Genomic DNA, 20,220 nt, shown 5'->3' on the forward strand with positions numbered 1-20,220 from the left:
TGAAGTTTTATTCACAAACGAGAGGTCATGACATATGAATTAGCATGAACACTTTTATTTAAACACACGTTAACACACTTCACACAGGGTCTTGGGATCCCAGACAAATCAAAGTTGGGTCTGCTCTTGCAGTCCCAGTGATTACCAGCTTTTGCCACTGATAAATTCAATCAAATATTCAAATAAAAATATATAATATAATGACATTTACAACAAACCTGCATTATTAACATTTGAAATATGCTGTCATGTTTAAAACACAGTGAAAAATAAACTTGATTTGTCTGGTGTACAGGGATATTTATTAGCATACTTCATCATGGCCTAAGATAATGGCCTGAAAATATATATATATATATATATATATATATATATATATATCACAAGACTATTCAAGTCCACTCAGAAAAAAGAGTAGGCTATCCTAACAAACACTTTTACAATCATTAGCTGTAATCGTATCAAACTAACACACAACTCAATATAACACAATATACGTATATACCAGTGATGTGCGGGTCAATGAATAAAAAACACACACCCGACCGACATTTTCAATTAACCCGCCCGAAACGTGCACCGCAAAAAAAAAGAAAATATTGTACCCGGCCTGCTTCCTGACCCGCATTTTTTTAAATTAGTAATTGCTCATCGTTACGTCAATTTATTTGTTTATTTTGTTTTATTTTCTTAACAATTAAGATGCTAAATGTGTTTATCCAGTCTAGTGTGTGTCTCTCCCCTGACTTTCCCAACAAAAATCTCACCCTTTCTCAGAAAATACATAAAACTGACATTACTGAGCTATATGCGTTTAAAAGTAGCCTATTAAAATGGTCCAATGGCACTGCTCAGTTCAGCGTGTTTGGAAATCGCCAATCGGGCATTTTGTCAGGAACGGGTTAAAACGGTTAAAAGGGCTATAAGGTGCTGTTGGTGGCCTAAATCAGAAGATAAGTCTACTTATATTTAGCTTTCCTCGTGCTGTGTAGAAATAATATTGAATCAGTCGTCCCTGGGTTGAGCCGGTTTAATTATCGTCTCTATGACCTGCAGAGCTGAATGTGCGCTCACTGCTGCACTTATGCTAGAGCGCAGAGGATCCTCCTTGCCAATGTATTTCATAGGATGTTTTGTCTAGTGCTATATAAATTACAAAGGTTTAATTCAGTGGCGGCTTGTCAATAGAGGGCACTGGGGCGCCGCCCCCATCACAATTCCAGAAATATACATGTATACAAAAATTATATAAAAATGAAATAAAAATAAAATAGTTTACTCATATGATGTGCCAGCGGGTAATTAAGAGCCTCAGCATTTAATAAAAAAAACCTATTTTATATGTTTTTTAATGTTTCATGCGGTTTCATGGGCGAGGGACGCCGGACAAATGGATGTCTATCTCAGTCCATAAATCGTCGGGCAGCATGTGACCTGAAGCTGGTCTCTAATTGGTTGCTTAAAGATTCTCCTCCGGGCGCAGGTCGCTGCGTCCCTGGCGAATCAGAATTGCATACATGTTTTTTGATCCAATCTGATTGGTTCTCGTCAACTGTCATTCAATGTTACGCTCTTGGCCACTACTGCGAGAGAGCGTTGGTGACAACGTCACTCCGACCCCGCCCGCCTAAACATTCGTAGAGATGGCATCAGTCAAACTAAATCTGAAATTGATTTACAAAAAAATCCTTTCACAAGGCGTTCGCTGGAAGAAAAAATAAGAATTAAGGATCTCGGACCGGACCAGCCCAATTTACAAATTCAGCAGCAGTCCAGTGACAGAGGACGAAGCTACACTCGGAGCTTCACCCGCGCTTGTTATGAGAAAAGGAGGTGGCTGACTGGATGTGACGGTAGCATTGCCCTTTTTTTGCTTTCACTGTCTCTTATTTCAAAGTGAGTGAGAGGTGATTTTCAACCTTGAAAAGAATAAAAACTTTTCTCAGAAACACCATGACCCAGGAGAGGCTGAATGCACTTGCATTGCTGTCCATGGAAAAGAGACTTGTCACTGAGATGACTGACTTTAATCAGAGAGTAATTGATAAATTTGCTGGCCAGAAAGAAAGGAGAGCAAAATGTATGTTCAAGTAGTCAACATGCCAGTCTGTTGTTGCTACTTTTGTTTTTTCCTTTCCTTGTTCAATTATATATGGGAAATAAATATGTAAAAAGAAAAAAAGTGCAGACACTGTTTTCTCTTTAATGCTTGAATTTAGTCAACATGCTTCTTGGTACTGCTTTGTATTTATTTTACTTATTTGATTTATAAATAAGTAAAATAATTTATAAGTAATTATACTTATATATACCTATATACTTATTATTAAAGTACACTGGGGCGGCAGTGGCTCAGTGGTTCATGTAGGTTGTCTACAAACCAGAAGGTTGGTGGTTCGATCCCCGGTTCCACTTGACCAAGTGTTGAGGTGTCCATGAGCAAGACACCTAACCCCAGCTGCTCCCGACGAGCTGGATGGCGCCTTACATGGCTGACATCGCCGTCGGTGTATGAATGGGTGAATGTGAGGCAAAAATGTAAAGCGCTTTGGATAAAAGCGCTATATAAATGCAGTCCATTTATTATTATTTATAATTTATAAGTAAATTATACTTAAATTAACATAATTATACTTAAATATACGCAATTATTCTTAAATATACGTAAATTACCCCCCCCCCCCCCCACCCCCCCCCACCCCAAAAAAACCCGCGCCCCCCCAAAAAAATATATCACCAGCCGCCACTGGTTTAATTGTCAACTTTATTTCAAACGAAAACCAACCGTTACCCGAACATCATTAAAAATATTTTTGGATGACTTGTAACTGCGGGTGACCGCAGACTCATTTTGGATCAACCGGCGCATCACTGGTATATACCAAGCGGAAACCTCCCCCAGTTTCTTTTGAAGCCAATACGCAAGTGAGGTAAACTGCAATTCCTCAACTGGCCACTAGGGACAGGCTTCAGAAGGAGCAGAATCTTATTGAGCCTCATGTTAAAATGCCCAACTTTACAGCAGAAAAAAACATGTTTACAGCCTGTGACAAACTGGTTTTGGTCTATACAGCCAATTTTGGCCTTCATAACAACTATGAGTGGGTGAATTTTTTTATCACTCATTCGTTTACAACGCATTTAGGACATTTCAGCTCAGGAGCATGTTGATATGATGGTTCAGTGGCAGTTCAGGGGCTCAAATTCTTCATGCAACTTTGACGGTGCTGTAGATCACATTGGGATCTTCCGATCTGTTCAATAAGTGTGAAAAAAAGACAAAATAAGATGAACCTTGTGTCTCTCGAGCTACTTAAGGATTCATTCAAATATTTAAAGGGGGTCATGAACTGGCTTTTTAATTTTTTTAAGATGTTGTCTCAGCTCAACATATGACATTTGCATGTTTTTTATACTCAAAAACAAAATAATTAATAAGTAATAGGCAATTTCTATCCTGGTTTTCAGCCTAGCTCCTGAAACGCTTGGTTTTTATGAGCTTGCTGATCTGAAGACTTGAAAGTAAACGCCCACTGCTATGATTGGATAATAGTTTAACATATTATAACAAACTTCGGCTCCTCCGTCAGTACACATGAGGAATTGTTTTGAAAACTTCCATTGTGGAAAAATGGCAACTGGAATGATTCGCCCATACATGTTCGACTCCCGAATTGCAGGACATTAACTAACAAACACCTCACATACAAAGGATACTCCAGCCCGTGACAGCGTGGTAAGTTATTGTTAATTATTTTAGCTAGACACATAGATATCAAACGATCTCAAAAGAGTCTGCAGTGAACAAACGCACAATGTCTTACACACGTGACCTGGAACTTCATTCAAAATAAAATTCAAACGTATTCCTAATATTGTAATCCGAAGGAAGCGTATGCAATGTGCAAATGTGATCTTCCACAAACAGGCACTGCACAACATCTAATCTTCATCGACATGTATATTGCTTAGCAGCTCGATCCGGTTTAGCTCCACATAGGCCTGTGTTATACCAATCAGTGGGCGGGGCTACTAAGACGTTGGTCTTCTTCAGTTAAGGTCCCATGGCATGGGTTGTTTTATTGTTTTATAATGTTTCCTGGGGTGTACTTATATTGTTAGTATGGTTTTTAAATCAAAACATGTCATAATTTAGAAATAAAAGCCATTTTTCTATACTGATATTAGCCCTCTGTTTAGAATGCTCTGTTTCAAGAGGCGTGTCTGCTGTGAGTCGTCAGTGAAAACACCCACTGTTGTGATTGGCTGAAATCTTTGCATTTGAAATGAGATTACGTGCGGAGGGGGCGTGGTTTAGTCAGGCACTGAGCAGCTGCCAGTGGAGAGACAGACAGAGAGGGAGCTGGGGAAAGATTGCTGAGGAAGTGTTATTGTACAGAGTTTTTGAGAGCGCGAGTTTATTTTGTTTGTATCTGAGAGCTCTGAATAAACACGAGTTAACTTTGCAACGTTATTTCTCTCACAAAATGCTTTCACCACAGCGAACAACAAACACGACATCGACATGAATACAGTAAGAGCTTCTGTTGAGCATAATGAGCAGCGTCCTTGAAACGGGTGATTGACCGATCCGAACATTATAAAGAGTGTTCTTTGAATGCTCTCTCTAGTTTAATCATTTAAATAACAGATTTGTTTCATGCTGCTAACAGAAATGATGTGAAGTTGATGGTTTTAGTCACTGGCTTGATTCACTGATGCATCAAGACGGCCAGCGGCGGGACTAACAGTTTTAAACGAGTTAGAAAGAAAGTCTGTGTGAACTTGAATGATTAGCTACACATCAGAACTCACTGATCCCAGATCAGGCATTAATGAACACTGTTTCTCACTGTTTGTGGTGGTGCTGTTGAATCCATGTGGTAAAGCCAAGGGGGTAATCTAGCGCTCGGAAAGCGTTCCACCCCTAGGGGCAGCCATTGCTAACCAAGCCATCACCTGCTGTTAGCATCCCATTGACTCCCATTCATTTTTGAGTCACTTTGACAGTGAATAACTTTACATCTGAGACGTTTAAAGACTCCATTTGTCCATTGTTTATTTCTAAAGAAACACGACAATGTATAAAAGGCTCCATTACCTTGTATCTTACACTATCGCCCCGCAGAAGCTGTTTTTGTAAAAATAGGCTAACGATTGCGTCATAACCAACGCGACCCTGTCGCACAGTTGAGAAATTACCGTATAGACCTGAGGAGACGCTCCCAGGCAATCTTTTACTGTCTATGAGGCAGTCGGGGGGACGTGGAGACATGTCCTGGAGACTAGTCTGATAAAGTCAAGGGGGAAGAATGGGGAGACGCCCATAGTGAGCCAAAAGCAACGGGAGAAAATATTTAAACAACGTGATTCAGATTTCGCTTTCCACATCTTCTAGAAGACTCACAGCTGTCAGACAGGAGGCTCACGTCACATCTACGTCGTCAAGCTCAGTCTGAGCCTGCGCAGTTCGCTCAGCCATCAGGAAGTGAGCGCCCCTAGGTTGACTTCATTATTTCGCCGTAGACGTCAATGGGGTCGCTGTGTCCATTTCTTTTACTGTCTATGGGTAAAGCCTGTGCAGTGCTGACATCCACTGATAAACTGACTCCTTTCTCTACTAATTCTCTGGGCGGGCAAATCAGAGGAAGGGGCGGTAACCTTTCCTGATGACGTCATAACAGGAGAATTAAAGATCAGCTCGTCTCAGCTCTCAGTTTCTCAAAGGCAGAGAAAGACAGCCAGAACTCGGTTTATATTGATCAAAATTTCTAGCGACTTGGGCACAACATTTAGGCTAGGGGAACTCATATTAATGTTGAAAAACCTCATAAAATAAAAATGTCATGCCATGGGACCTGTAAGGCGGCATTTCACTGCTCTCTGACATCACAGTAATTTCACAGATCCCTTGTTTGCTGAGCCAGCCTTCAATAAAAGCTTTTCTTTGACTAACAAGGACGTTTTCAGCTCTGAAACTTACAGGATATGCTTATATCATGATGACCTTTTATCTATCAAAAGCTTAAGGGAAATTTGATTTCTCAATTCATGACCCCTTTAGCCGTAGCGAGTGAAGTGTAAATAATGAAGCGCGACTCACCCAGCAGACTCAGCAGGAACGATCCCATCTCCAGGCCGACCTTCAGCCTGTGTGTTTCTGTGGTGATGAACGGTGGCGTACTGAACCTCGCCATCATCTCCAGCGCTCTGGTGCTTCTTGGGTCTCTTGTGAGTGATGCTCGCGTATATCAAGTCATTCTGAAAGCCCGGATCAAACGTGCTCATCTGATTTGTACCTGCTGCGCTGCTGTTTTCCTGAATGAACACACACAGTGCAAACGCTCACTGTAATTTGACCATGATATGCTCCTGGATCAACATTCCTGTTCGAATCATATCCCCTACACTGTCAAATAAAAAAGTACAAAATTGTACCTTTTAAGGTACAAGTGGCCGTCACTGGGTGGTTCCTGTAAGGCAGTTGTTCCCAAATCTGGTCCACATTTTGTTCCCAGCTCTGCACATTTTGCATGTTTCCCTCATCAGACACACCTGATCCAACTCATCATCTCATTAGTAGAGATGGCAAGACCTAAAGCGAGTGTGTCTCATGAGGGACACATTCAAAATGTGCAGTGCTGGGGGTCCTCCAGGACAGGTTTGGGAACCACTGCCTTAAGGGTACATTTTTGTACCTCTAAAGCCCTATTCGGACGGGATTAGATTAACATGGGGGTAAAGTCATTTGACCTCAGGACGTCTGTAATATTAATGGCCAATTCGCACAGGATAAGACATCTCAGTAAAACTAGCAGAAGTGGGAGGAGTAACTCGCTTTACGCACCTCCTTGACGTCATGTGCGTATGACGTTACCGTTATAACATGAGCAAACACACAACCTGAGCACCAGTCTGAACTCTGTCTCCAATATATATGTGTGTTTTAATAAACAGTTAGATCCAGTCTAACGATTCTGATTGGATTATGTTGGTAATAGACACTTTCCTAGAGCTAAAATGTGTTGTGCCTCTAATAAGTGCTTTTGATCTTCTTTTTGCTTTAAATGATATGCGGAAAATACTGGACATATTCCACAGATTTGTCCCACCACCTACAACGCAACCGAATGCTTCAAGCGCCTCCAAGTTCGCAAAATGCGCTTTTTTTAACTTTTAAACAGGAAATGACAGTATTTTACCATACATTTTTACAGCGGGTCTATTCGAACGGGATTAGTATTACCCAAGGTCATTTTTCCAGACCTTTTTACAGAAGGTAAAAGTCTCGGTAATCTTTACTGACATTGTCCGTAATGACTACCGAGATGGCACATTCGGACGGGACTAAAATCACTGAGAACCTCTGGTAATAATTACTTTACCCCCACGTCCCCATGTTAAACTAATCCAGTCCGAATAGGGCTTAAGTCAGGGGTAGGCAAGTTCAGTCCTAGAGATTTGATGTCCACCAGAGTTTAGCTCCAACCCTTCTAAGCCACCACAGTATAAAACTCATGGCACCTAGCATGCTTTGCAGCATTAAGTATATCACCATTGTTGAGATTCATATGCTGATTCTTGATATCTATGTGTGCCTATATCTAAGGACTTATTGTCTATCTTTAAAGGTACAGTTATATATTTTGTTCCCCAAGGAACAAAATTGTATTTCCATTGTACCTTTTATTCTGAAAGTGTACCTCTAAATCTAACCCTACTCATAACTTTTCTCTAAAATCAGAGGGGAATGATAGGTGAATAATGCACCTAACCCTGATTTTAAGCCTAAACTTGACATTAACTGTAAACTTGTTCCTCAAATCTAAATTTTTAAAAGGACTGTTGTTCAAAGATGTTGATACAGGAACTTTCAACCATTGGGATTATAATTGCCTTAAATAGACGCTATTGTAGGACTTGCCTCTTTTGAAACACCTCCTTGGGCGCCAGTATCTCTTGCTTTCCTACTGGAGAGAAAAACATTTGGAAGCATACCCATATAATGGAAATGCACATATCAAAAGAGGAAAATACAGCATTTAGTGTCATAAGTAGTTCATATGACTTGTAAGGTATGAATATGCTATATATTGTATAGTATGTCTGTTCCACAGCAGTTCTCTCTTACCTTAGGATTTTTACTACTACAGCAATAATGCAGATGCAGATGAGCGCAGCCCCGACTCCAGCAGCTGCGTAGAGACCTGCGTTCTGGCCACCTGAGCGAAGAGAAACGTCATTCACACGGCTGATAATGACACCAGCAGAAGAGCCAACGGCAAATATCAATACCTGCAGATTTAACAGAGAGTGAAACAGACGCTGATCTCTGAGAGCCATATTTATTCTGAGCCTCACAGTAGAAGCGTCCACTGAAACTGGAGTTAAAGCTGGAGATACTGAAACTCTGTCCAGATCCAACAGCTGAGGTTTGATCCTCCTTAAACCAGCTGAAGTTCACAGCAGGAGGGTTTGAGTCACTGCTGCAGCTCAGAGTCACTGAATCTCCCTCCACTATTACAGACGGACTGACGGACACTGAGACGCTCTTTGGAGGATCTGAAGAAAAGACTCATATTACTCACAGTCGATCATTTGATCAGTCAGGATTGAGTTTAGCTGAACAGGTGAAAGTGTGTGACGTACATCTGACGCTGAGAGTGACGGCAGGAGACGACAGATGTTCCTGATCTCTCGCTGCACAGCTGTAGTTTCCCGTATCATCACTGCTGACCGACTCCAGCAACAGCTCATTCCTGCCGCTCCATTCGGATAAAGGCTTGCCGTTTTTATACCAGAGAAAGGTTGCTTTATTCGAGAGGTTACAGGTGGTCTTACAGACTAAAACTGGGGATTGTTTCTCAACGACCTCTTCAGGAATCTCCACTCTGAGCTCTGAAATCAGACAAAACTGATTTAATATGAAAGAGCAGAGTCAAATCTGTCAGAGCAAAATTAGTTTGACTGTACCTGTGACTTTGAGCTCAATCCCAGGATAACCCAGAAATCTTTCTTTTTCTTCATTTGTCAGGATTCTGAGGCAGTACATTCCTTCATCCTCACGTCTCACATTACTGAGTTTGAGTAAGGATGTTTGATTCTTCTGGAAATACTGAACTCTGTCTCTGTAATCTGGACGATCCAACAGATTGATGGCCTCGCTTTTAACTGGGTTTACGGCCCAAAATATCTGAGTCACAGTGAGATGATTTGGGTGTGTATAAGTGCCTGATAAAACTGTTGATGAACCCTTTAGGACACATTTACTCATACTGGAGTACTGAACCTTCCATTCCTCACCGTTAATCCCTGGGAAATATAAAACAGGCAAATACAGGTTTTTATAGTATTTTTATAAAGTATTTTCTCTACAACACAGAAGCAGTTCTAAAGTAAAATGTGTGTTCTTCTTCAACTTCAGTCTTTGCTTTGCTGGTCTTCATATAGTTTTTGTTAAAAAGATGTCTTTACTCTGCAGTTTTCCTTATACTGTAACCATCCACAAGACAAAATACAACACAATGTATATGGATCTTGCTCTTTATATCCCAAATGTTTTACTAACATGCCACACAGAGGATAACAAACGCTTTACATGAACAGAAAAAAGGCGCCAATAGCCAGTATTTCCAGGAAGTGTCTAATCTCATCTGTCATTTATATATTGAAGTTGTCTGTGTCAGTTTAGCAGAACTGTGAACTGTACGCATTCTTGATGTAGACATTAATATGTCATTAAATACAGACAAAACACCATGAATGATGGAGGTTACTTCAGTGTGTGTGAGAGAGAGTTATGTTTAGACTTACCAGGAATCACAAGCAGAGAAATCAGAGAGAAAAGGCCAAACATTCTGGAAGACATGAGGAAGACTGTTACACCAATGTAAAACTGCCGCATATGGTTGCCAATACATAAGACAAGTACTTAATGTATCATATTCAATTATCTAAATATTAAAACTGTATCATAAAATATATGTGTCCTACCTCACTGCAATCTGCAGGGTTTGCCTGTCCCGTACAAAGACACTATGATCTGTGTGTTAGTTAACAGTAGCTATCAGACATCCCGTCTTTCTTCACTTCCTCTGAATGAGTAAAAAACACTCCTCTTTCAGTCACACGCACGTGTGTGTGTGTGTGTGTGTGTGTGTGTGTGTGTGTGTGTGTGTGTGTGTGTGTGTGTGTGTGTGTGTGTGTGTGTGTGTGTGTGTGTGTGTGTGTGTGTGTGTGTGTGTGTGTTTGTTTGTGTGTGTGTGTGTGTGTGTGTGTGTGTGTGTGTGTGTGTGTGTGTGTGTGTGTGTGTGTGTGTGTGTGTGTGTGTGTGTGTGTGTGTGTTTGTGTGTGTGTGTGTGTGTGTGTGTCTGTCTGTCTGTCTGTGTGTTAAACATGATTTAGCAAACCCTGGTGAAAAAGCCTGACTAAATGTCTTAAAGCCTCTTTGAATCTGTTTTAATGCATTAATTCATTCACAGAGGTGCTGGACTGAAGACATTATGTTCATGCGAGTTCACTGAAATAATATGGCATTCACATGACACAAATAAAGGACACTTCTGCACAGCCGCTTCCTCTTTTTCTTTTCTTTTTTAGTTTATGCTGATGCAAGATAAATGTGTAATATGTACTCATGGGAAACAGCTTCTCTTTGACTTTATCTAAACAACCATCAACACAAGCACAAACCACCCCAGATATAAACAGAGTAAAAGACAATAAAGATTTGATGGTTGATAATTTACTGTAATCTCAATAGCTATACTGTAATTTACAGAGTTAACTATATTGAGTTCAAGATGCCATTAATACTGACCAGAGGTGGAAAGTCCAGGGCTCAGAAAGTAAAAGTCCTGCCATATTTTTATTCCACTCATGAACTCAGTCAGCTGATTTCACTGATTCATTCTTCCTCCTTTGCTACTTAGCAAATCCAGGTGTTTGGAACAAAATACAGAGCTGGACTTTTTATCTTCTGAACCTGGACTTTCCACCTCTGTTCACATTTCAGAGTCTCTGCTGCCCTGTGGTGGACAACTGGAGACTCTGACAATCACAAGATCTAGTGATCAAGATCAGACGACTACAGAAGCTCTTATTGAGAACTAACAGAGGTTCAGATGTTGATGATTTATTGAAAATAATAAAGTCACCATTATGGCGATTAGTGTTTGCTTTAGTTGTTCCAAACACCTGGATTTGATAACAGCACAGTTTTTTAGCCAGGAGGTAGAATTAATTAGTGAAATCAGCTGACTAAGTTCATGAGTGGAGTAAAAATATGGCAGGACTTTTACTTTCTGACCCCTGGACTTTCCATCTCTGGCAGTGTGGTATTTAGTTGTCTGTTATTTCTCGTGTCCAACTAGGGCCTTGTAAGACACTGATTAACTGGTTCAGGTGTGTTTATTCTCGACTCAAGCTGTTCGGCCGTGTGACGTCACACACGATTGTTAATTGACAACAGCGTTTAAACTCAGACCCGCCCCGAGCGAGCTGTCATCATCATAGTCTGCCATTGTTGATACGCTGGAGCAGAATGGTGTCTAAGTGATTGTCTAAGTGAATGGTGTCTACTTGGGTGTGATAATGAACACAGCAGTAATGTTTATGTTCCTGAATCTGAACTGCTGAAGACACAGTGGCTTAGTTTTGTTTTCCCCCAGATCAACTTCAATGGTTTCATGTTTGCGTGAGTCGTTTCTCACCAGACTGCTTTATAAATGAGGGTCAGTATAAAGCAGGTTTTGCTAAGAAGCTGCTCCTGAAAAAAGGATCTGTACCAGCTATTCGTGTTCCTGCTGCACCTCCAGAAGAAGTGAGTGTAGTTTGAATCGCCTGCACGCTTCACGATGAATGCGGCTAAAGTTTACAGGGTACATTAACTTACATTATGGCATGCTTAATGATGTTCTCAATACAATTCACAATCCCATGTTTATAATGAACAAAGCATTATGGTTATTGTGTTATTACAAACTGTCTGTGCTGGTGATAAAGTTAACGTGGTAACACTACACTAAGGTTACTTTTGTAGATGGTTTATAACGGTGTCTGTTACTGTAAAAAAATAGTGTTGAAACAGTTATTACCCTGCGTAGATAACGTTATACATCACTTACAAGCCGACATTTACAGAAAAAAGTTTTTATTGGCATTAGCTGTAACATCAATCTGTCAAAGAACTAACGTATACATCAGTAAACACATGCGTTTGTATCTCACTACGTTAACGTTACCCTGCCAGTACATGCAAAGAAAGACCATTCACAAACGTCCTGTTCGAGTCTCAACTTCGTTGGGGCCGTCATCTTGTTCTTAATACAGTTGAACAGATGTGTCTGTAGAGACTCCCGTTGACATTCTTTCTCCAAAGTATACCCTCAACTGTTGTCAAGGCAACACTACACGTGTGTTATGTCAAACCTCCTCCACAGAAAAGAGGGGCGGGGTGAGCAAAGCTCATTATCATTAAAGACGCATGCACTGAAATGGCTTGCTGAAAACAAAGCTGTTTTTGACCAGGTAAAATGAGTGTTTTCTTACAATACTAATGAGAATTTTTAATTAAAGTATATTACAAACTTTTCATTTAGACAATAAAGAATCAACTATTAACTTGTACAAATAAGGCATTATATGAAATGAACCTTTAAATAAATAATCAATTGCTAGTGTTGTAATAAACAGGGTCCTGGTCTTCAGGGTCATCTGTGTCACAGGATCTCTTCATTTTCTAGAGAAGAAGTGAACATTTGCGTCACAAATAAGATCTCATGTTACACCTTCACAACAGCAGCAGAATAACTCACATCAAGTGTGTCGTATTCAGCACATCTGGACTTGAGGTCAAGGGTAATGTAGGCGTCCTCAGGAGACTCGACCTGATGACACACAATGATGAGAGAGTTAATTCTCCTTTTATAACTGACAGGACACACATACATAGTAAATTCCCCAGTGTTGGCTTAGTGAGCAGCCATGTTTGGTCACCATTATGGTGATCAGTGTTTCCTTTAGTTGGGCAGTCTGACTCTTTGTTTTTATATTAGGTTATTTTTTTTAACAGTGTTAATAAAACATGATTTGTTACAAAGGAAGCTGATGAATGATGGTCACACAACTCGTTAACTCGTTAATATTCGTTAATGCTGAAGAACTGTATTTTTATTATCAAATGTATTTGTAGACATTTACTACCATACACATTCGAGGCTACTACTGACGTCATAACTAAAACTTACGATTAAGGTATAACTAAGAAAATATAATCAGAGTTCTACATAAACCATTCACAAAACTAATCAGGTCATAAGGTTATCATCATAAAGAAAAGTGACTAAACTAAAATCTGACAAAAAACTGGTTATTTGTTTTTAGATTTTCACCATAAATATTCACCACAGATCAGTCATCCTTAATTAAAATATCTGAAAACATTCAAGATTTGTATTTATTATTATTATTAATTAACGCACACAAACATCAAGAATCAGTATATGAATCTCAACAATGGTGACATGCTTAATGCTGCAATCATCCTGGGAGTCATGAGTGTTATACTATGGTGGTTCCCAGCATGCATTCCTGCATGAGGCATGTAACTATTATTGAGATGCATATGATTCTTGATGTTTGTGTGTGTGTGATATTTTATCTCTGGCAAGAAAGCATTGTTGGTGAAAATCTATTAACTAAAAAAGAAAACTTTATTTTGCCAAGGACTTTTCTATCACCTGATCATCCTTGTTTATGTATTCTTTTACAAACAAATTGTGTCAGTAATCACTGTGACAAAGACTACAAACTGAATCACAAGTCAAAAGTCAAACTGCCCAACTAAAGGAAACACTGATCTCCATAATGGTGACCAAACATTTTCAATAAATCTTCAACCTCTAAACTTGTTATTCTCATCTGACAGAAATAAAGTCAGTGTGGTTTGTAATAAGATAGATTTAATGTCTTCTTTTATCTTCAGTTGATTTCATCTAAAGCTGTGGCTGAAGTCAGTTGTAGTTCTTGTATTTCTCTGTCCTTCAGTGATTCTGCTCATTATCATCAGGTGTCTTCAATAATCAAACAATCATCACTCAATTATCTAATTAACTCTAACCAGTGTTTCTTTAACACCCTGCTGGTGGTTCCCATATGAGCAGTGTTAATGCAACACTGGGGAATTTACTGTGGAGAAACAAGAGAAGAAACAAGAGAAGATTGCCACACTGTTGCCACTCGTGATCCTCTGTGGTTTCGGTCTTCTGGTGAAGTCGCTCGTTTCCTGTGAAAGAAGAAGAAATGAACATGAACACAAACCGACTGTGAATCTTTATGACGGTCCAGACACAGAGTCTCTCTCACCTTCTGATCAACAGCCCGACGACGAGCATCAGTATCACAGTCATGACAACGGCTGCAGTGATTCCCACTGGGACTGTGATTAAATTCTTTATAGCTTCAGCTGTGCAGACGAGAGAAAGAGAGAAACTCTTCTGAGACCAGTGCTTTCACCCACTACACACAGACAATGACCTACAAAACTACTGAGATTCTCACCGTTAACCCTTTCAGTTTCAGACATTTAAATACAAGTACCAGCAAAACAATACCTACGTCTGTTGAGGTGGTAAACAGAGAGTGAAACAGACGCTGATCTCTGAGAGCCATATTTATTCTGAGCCTCACAGTAGAAGCGTCCACTGAAACTGGAGCTAAAGCTGGAGATGCTGAAACTCTGTCCAGATCCAACAGCTGAGGTTTGATTCTCCTTAAACCAGCTGAAGTTCACAGCAGGAGGGTTTGAGTCACTGCTGCAGCTCAGAGTCACTGAATCTCCCTCCACTATTACAGACGGACTGACGGACACTGAGACGCTCTTTGGAGGATCTGAAGAAAAGACTCATATTACTCACAGTCGATCATTTGATCAGTCAGGATTGAGTTTAGCAACAGGTGAAAGTGTGTGACGTACATCTGACGCTGAGAGTGACGGCAGGAGACGACAGATGTTTCTGATCTCTCTCCTGACCTCTCGTTGCACAGCTGTAGTTTCCCGTATCATCACTGCTGACCGACTCCAGCAACAGCTCATTCCCGCCGTTCCGTTCGGATAAAGACTTGCCGTTTTTATACCAGAGAAAGGTTGCTTTAAGCGAGAAGTTACAGGTGTTCTTACAGACTAAAACTGGGGATTGTTTCTCAACGACCTCTTCAGGAATCTCCACTCTGAGCTCTGAAATCAGACAAAACTGATTTTATATGAAAGAGCAGAGTCAAATCTGTCAGAGCAATATTAGTTTGACTGTACCTGCAACTTTGAGCTCAATCCCAGGAAAACGCACAAATCTTTGTTTTTCTTCATTTGTCACGATTCTGAGGCAGTACATTCCTTCATCCTCACGTCTCACATTACTGAGTTTGAGTAAGGATGTTTGATCCTTCTGGATGTACTGAACTCTGCCTCTGTAATCTGGACGATCCAACAGATTGATGGCCTCGCCTTTAACTGGGTTTACGGTCCAAAATATCTCAGTCAGAGTGAGATTATCAGGGTGTTTATAAGTGCCTGATAAAACTGTTGTTGAACCCTTTAGGACACATTTCTTTATACTGGAGTACTGAACCTTCCATTCCTGACCGTAAATCCCTGGAAAATATAAAACAGTAAAATACAGATTTTAAAATGTATTCTGCGTCGTGCCATCCCAGCCAGCACAGCCATGTGGGGCCTAGATGTGTTGGATCACTGCTCCTGTCACACTGCATGATTATCTGGGGTAGCATTCAGTTACTGTGTTCACACTGCACGATGGATTGGCGACAGGAGGTTTAATACCGCATGACTGTACAAGAGCATGAATCATTGACAACTCGGCCCGGTTTGCGAACTACATTTAACAAGCAAACACACGTGACAAGTGACAAGAAACAACGCAAAATCACCCACACTGTCAAAAAAATGTAAACATCTAATATATTTACAAAATTGTACCTTTAAGGTATAAGAGGCCTTCACTGGGGTGGTACCTTTAGTTTTTGTACCTCTAAGTCAGGGATACGCAAGTTCAGTCCAAGAGATTTGATGTCCTCCAGAGTTTAGCGTCAACCCTACTAAGCCACCACAGTGTAAATCTCATGGCTCCCAGCATGCATTGCAGCATTAAGTACGTCACCATTGTTGAGATTCATATGCTGATTCTTGATATCTGTGTGCATCTGAATGTTTCCCCTTAGAATGCATTAAATAACCAAAATTCAGAAAGTCTGATCTGTGGCAGGCGCATATTGTTGTTGAATATTTATTAATATTTTAGACAGTAATGAGATTCAATCAATAATTATTGTTTATGGCTTCATTTGATTTGATTTGATTTGGTTTGCAAGTGCGTGTCTTAAAATGGAGTGGAACGCAGCATAAGACCGAACTTGCCTACCCCTAATCTGAGTAGAGGAAAAAAAAATAATAATTGTACCCCAAGGATCAACAGTAAAACTTTAAAGGTACAGTTATACGTTTTGTTCCCCAACAAACAAAATTTTACCTTTACTGTACCTTTGTTTCTAAGAGTGCATGCATCAGACTGGAGTTCTCACACGAGACTGGAATTGTTATTACAATTATAGACTGCAGAAAGCTTGCGATCCAAAATGTCTGCACAGCAAAAACTCCAGTGTTAAATGAACTCTCCTCAGAATTTATTTGGCTCCACACTCAAGAGTGTTAAAAATAACTCTGAAGAAGTGTTAAAGATAATGAGATAATTAAGAGATTCATTAAGTGATGATTGTCTATTAGTGATGAACACCTGATGATAACAAGCAGAATCACTGAAGGGAAGAGTCACCAATATGGAGATCAGTGTTTGCTTTAGTTGGGCTCTTGACCCTTGGCTTTTTAACATTACTTTTTTTTCTGGCAGCTTAAACTGTGTGTATGGAACATACATCTTGGCAAAGAAAGCACAGGGAAAATCTGTTCAGTAATTAGTGATGTTTTGATTAACATAATCATTTAGTGACAGGATCAACTAATATCATTCTGAGACAAATTTTTAGTTATATGGGGCATGTGTTGATTTTACTTTATTAATTACAACAGCTCTGTGCAGTTAATAGGTTGAGATTCTGCACAAAAAAAGATTTCAAACTACTTTGTTGCGTTACACACTTACAGACATCAAGAATCAGTGTATGAATCTCAACAATGGTGACAAACAGCATATCAGATACACAGATCAACTCTGAACATCACAAAACAAGCTACTAAAAAGTCACATAAAACAGCAAAAAGAAAATGGTGAGAATAGAAAGAAATCACTAAATCAGTTCAGCTTATAATTTATGCATGCTGCAATGCATGCTGGGAGCCATGGGCGAGTTTTGATTGGTGCACCCAGAATGCACTGCAAAAGCCTTTTGATGGCCTCCATTATTGAGATTCATACGCTGATTATTGATGTCTCTGTGTGGCTGAATGACAAGAGATTCAAACTTTTTTTTTTAAAGGGCAGAATAATTTTTAAAAATCCCTCTGATTATTATTGTAAACACCAGAGCTTATGCTGTAAAATCACAGAGCTGCTATAATCAATAAATTAAACCTAACTCAGAGATTAGGCTCTAAATGACATCAGTGATTCAGCTCATGAAGATTATGTCAAAACATAACCATCAACACTTGGTCACATTTTCTCTGCACTTGTATGGCTGCTTTAAAGCAGGCAGACAAAGACTAATGTTATAAAGTCAAGAGCCCAACTAAAGCAAACACTGATCTCCATAATGGTGACTTAAAAATGGTGACTCTTTCCTTCAGTGATTCTGCTTGTTATCATCAGGTGTTCATCACTTATGGTCAATCATCACTTAATTAATCTCTTAATTATCTCATTATCTTTAACACTTCTTCAGAGTTACTTGTAACACTCTTGAGTGTGGAGCCAAATAAACTCTGAGGAGAGTTAATTTAACACTGGAGTTTTTGCTGTGTATGCTCTGATTTGCAGATTATGGAGATGGAAATTTGTGAAATTTGATGGAAATTGAGATTTGTGTATGAATGCTTATGATGTTATCGTGAATGTTCCTGAAGTGTTTGCATTCACTGTGAAACGTGTATGTGTTGTCTTAATTGTGCTATATCCGTTGATTTGAGTTTGAATGTGTGTTTAAATGTTCATAATAACTCAAATGTTGTTTAAAGAGACTAGAACAGAGATATTGTTAGAAGTATTACATGCTGAAATGAGGATATTTGCATGTTAAAAAGCAATGTTTATCACTGTTCTCGCACGTGAGTTTGAAAGTGAGATTTTCTTGCGAGTTATAGTGTGTGGGTTGCGCTACAAACCACCCTGAAGAAAAAGGTAGTTTTGCGCTGCAACAAAAACCTCTAATTCCTGTTTTACAGAATAAATCCACTTTAAATGTGCAACCACCCTCTGTGATTCATTGACTGCACACTGGGAAGTGTTACAATAACTTTATGATGCCTGTATAATCTCAGTGAGCTTGTATGAGTTTTTTGGAATCTACGGTGAGGTGAATTTGGCGTTTAAAGATGTTTCATTTTGGATGAGAAACTTTTGGAAAACGTTAGCGGGTGGAGAGCGTTTTGAAATGAAAGAATGTTTTCATATCTATCCGGATTAATGTAGACGTAGTCTAAAAATGTGACGTTCCCATTGAAAAAAAACACTTAAATCCATTAATCCATTACATAATTACAAAGATTGTGATGTTTGTTTAATATTTAAGTTTGATTATGCATACTTATGTGCTGAAGTCTTTCGCTTCATGTATTTAAAAGGTTTTTGTCATAGTCTAATGGTCACTTGTATTAAGCTACATAAAATAACCTATTTTATTGAATATGCCTGTATCTGGCCAAATATAAATTTAAAACTAAACTTCTGATGAAAAAAAATACCTAAAAACATCTTTATGAAGTAACAGACATCATGAATATCAGTCATTTTCTTAGCACCCCCACATATTGGTCTAGCCCCAGTCATCTGATCATGTTTTCTCTTGCTGTTAATAACAAACACAGCTTTAGAAACCAGAAAAAGAGTCAAGAGCCCAACTAAAGCAAACACTGATCACCATAATGGTGACTTCACATGTTATTTTCAACCAATGCTACCAAGTAGAATTTTTTTTTTTAACAGCTTGTAGTGTGCACACTGAACAGTGTTCATTTAATCTGGGCTAACCCATGTGGGGCCTACATGGAAACTGAGGACAAAACTGGCTGGGCCCCAGTTAGACAGCCCAGGTCAAACACATCTGGGCCACACATAACAGTGCTGGCTGGGATATTCAATTTATAGTAAGCCACCAATGACTAGCCTAAATAAAACAAGATCAACATTTGACCTCAGTGCTTTGGACAATTAATTTAGGGTGCGTTCACAGTTGTCATGTTTGGTTGGATTAAAAACGAACCTTTGTGCGATTGCTCGTTTAGTGCGGTTCATTTGAACATATGTGAACGCTGCCATCCGAACCCTGGTGCTCACCAAACAAGCGGACCGAGAGCGCTAAAAAGATGGGTCTCGTCTGCTTCCAAACAAACTCTAGTGCGGTTTGACTGATATATGAATGCAAAACAAACCAAATGACACGGAAAGATCGGTGTATCCGAAATGAACCGAACTACAAGTGTGAACGCACCCTTAGTAACAATAACTTCCAAAAACAAGGTTTAGATTGAGACTCACCTGGAATCACTAGCAGAGAAACCAGAGAGAAAAGACAAAGCATTCTGGAAGACATTAAGCAGATTATTAAAGTGAGAGTATTTGCATGATTTCAGATCATATTTCATCAGACAGCACCAATAATCAATCAATCTGCACTAAAACTTTAAATAATTAGAGAACTGTCCTACCTTGCCTCACTGTAGGGTTCATGTATTAAAATGAAAGTTGATCTGTTTGGAGAACTAATCATTAATGTTAACACACTTCCTGTCTTTCTTCATTTCCTCTGTGTGAGTGGAAAATCCTTCACTATGGCAGATTCTACATAATCACATGCTCTTGAATCAACGCACGTGACAAGTTACATGACGTTTAATTATGTTCAATTGTTCTTGTGCATTTTTAGGCAAATTCAAACATATTTTTTTTACTGAGAGAATATTGAGAATACAAATTAAACCAAAGCTAATGTAACAATTACTAAAAAACACGTCTATGCTATGCATCAATTTGC

At 39.4% G+C, this 20,220-nt stretch overlaps 2 protein-coding genes across 3 annotated transcripts; both read right to left on the bottom strand.

The window, feature by feature from the left end:
• Nucleotides 1-2,742: 2,742 nt before the first annotated feature.
• Nucleotides 2,743-10,078, bottom strand: si:ch211-286b5.9 (pregnancy-specific beta-1-glycoprotein 5). Of its 2 annotated transcripts, none has more exons than XM_067440711.1 (9): nt 9,994-10,078; nt 9,814-9,857; nt 8,974-9,312; nt 8,650-8,898; nt 8,296-8,562; nt 8,132-8,222; nt 7,925-7,967; nt 6,104-6,318; nt 2,743-3,254 (listed from the first exon to the last, which is right to left on the bottom strand). In XM_067440711.1, exons 2-9 carry the CDS (start codon nt 9,854-9,856, stop codon nt 3,209-3,211), a joined length of 1,293 nt encoding a protein of 430 aa, XP_067296812.1. In that variant the 5' UTR covers nt 9,857; nt 9,994-10,078; the 3' UTR covers nt 2,743-3,208. The 2 variants fall into 2 exon arrangements, with proteins under 2 accessions (XP_067296812.1, XP_067296811.1); XM_067440710.1 differs by having other exon boundaries at nt 7,925-7,970.
• A 2,090-nt stretch (nt 10,079-12,168) lies between these two features.
• On the bottom strand, nt 12,169-19,976 carry LOC137072786 (B-cell receptor CD22-like). The gene is made up of 9 exons (XM_067440712.1): nt 19,895-19,976; nt 19,725-19,768; nt 15,311-15,649; nt 14,975-15,235; nt 14,617-14,889; nt 14,365-14,464; nt 14,230-14,284; nt 12,816-12,887; nt 12,169-12,739 (listed from the first exon to the last, which is right to left on the bottom strand). The coding sequence occupies exons 1-9, from the start codon at nt 19,954-19,956 to the stop codon at nt 12,668-12,670; spliced, it is 1,278 nt and encodes a 425-aa protein (XP_067296813.1). The 5' UTR covers nt 19,957-19,976; the 3' UTR covers nt 12,169-12,667.
• Nucleotides 19,977-20,220: the final 244 nt, after the last annotated feature.

Source organism: Pseudorasbora parva, chromosome 4 (assembly GCF_024679245.1).
Source record: "Pseudorasbora parva isolate DD20220531a chromosome 4, ASM2467924v1, whole genome shotgun sequence".
Taxonomy (NCBI): domain Eukaryota; kingdom Metazoa; phylum Chordata; class Actinopteri; order Cypriniformes; family Gobionidae; genus Pseudorasbora; species Pseudorasbora parva.

What these genes read in the sequence shown, in the direction of transcription:
- si:ch211-286b5.9 (XM_067440710.1), bottom strand. Translation starts at nt 9,856, where the DNA reads ATGTTTGGCCTTTTCTCTCTGATTTCTCTGCTTGTGATTCCTG. An exon ending in CGTCACTCTCAGCGTCAGAT is followed by an intron (nt 8,563 to 8,649) that starts GTACGTCACACA and finishes TCTTTTCTTCAG; the next exon opens with ATCCTCCAAAGAGCGTCTCA. An exon ending in AAGGAGGTGTTTCAAAAGAG is followed by an intron (nt 6,319 to 7,924) that starts GCAAGTCCTACA and finishes GTGTTCATTCAG; the next exon opens with GAAAACAGCAGCGCAGCAGG.
- LOC137072786 (XM_067440712.1), bottom strand. Translation starts at nt 19,956, where the DNA reads ATGATTAGTTCTCCAAACAGATCAACTTTCATTTTAATACATGAACCC. An exon ending in CGTCACTCTCAGCGTCAGAT is followed by an intron (nt 14,890 to 14,974) that starts GTACGTCACACA and finishes TCTTTTCTTCAG; the next exon opens with ATCCTCCAAAGAGCGTCTCA. An exon ending in CTGAATACGACACACTTGAT is followed by an intron (nt 12,740 to 12,815) that starts GTGAGTTATTCT and finishes CTTCTTCTCTAG; the next exon opens with AAAATGAAGAGATCCTGTGA.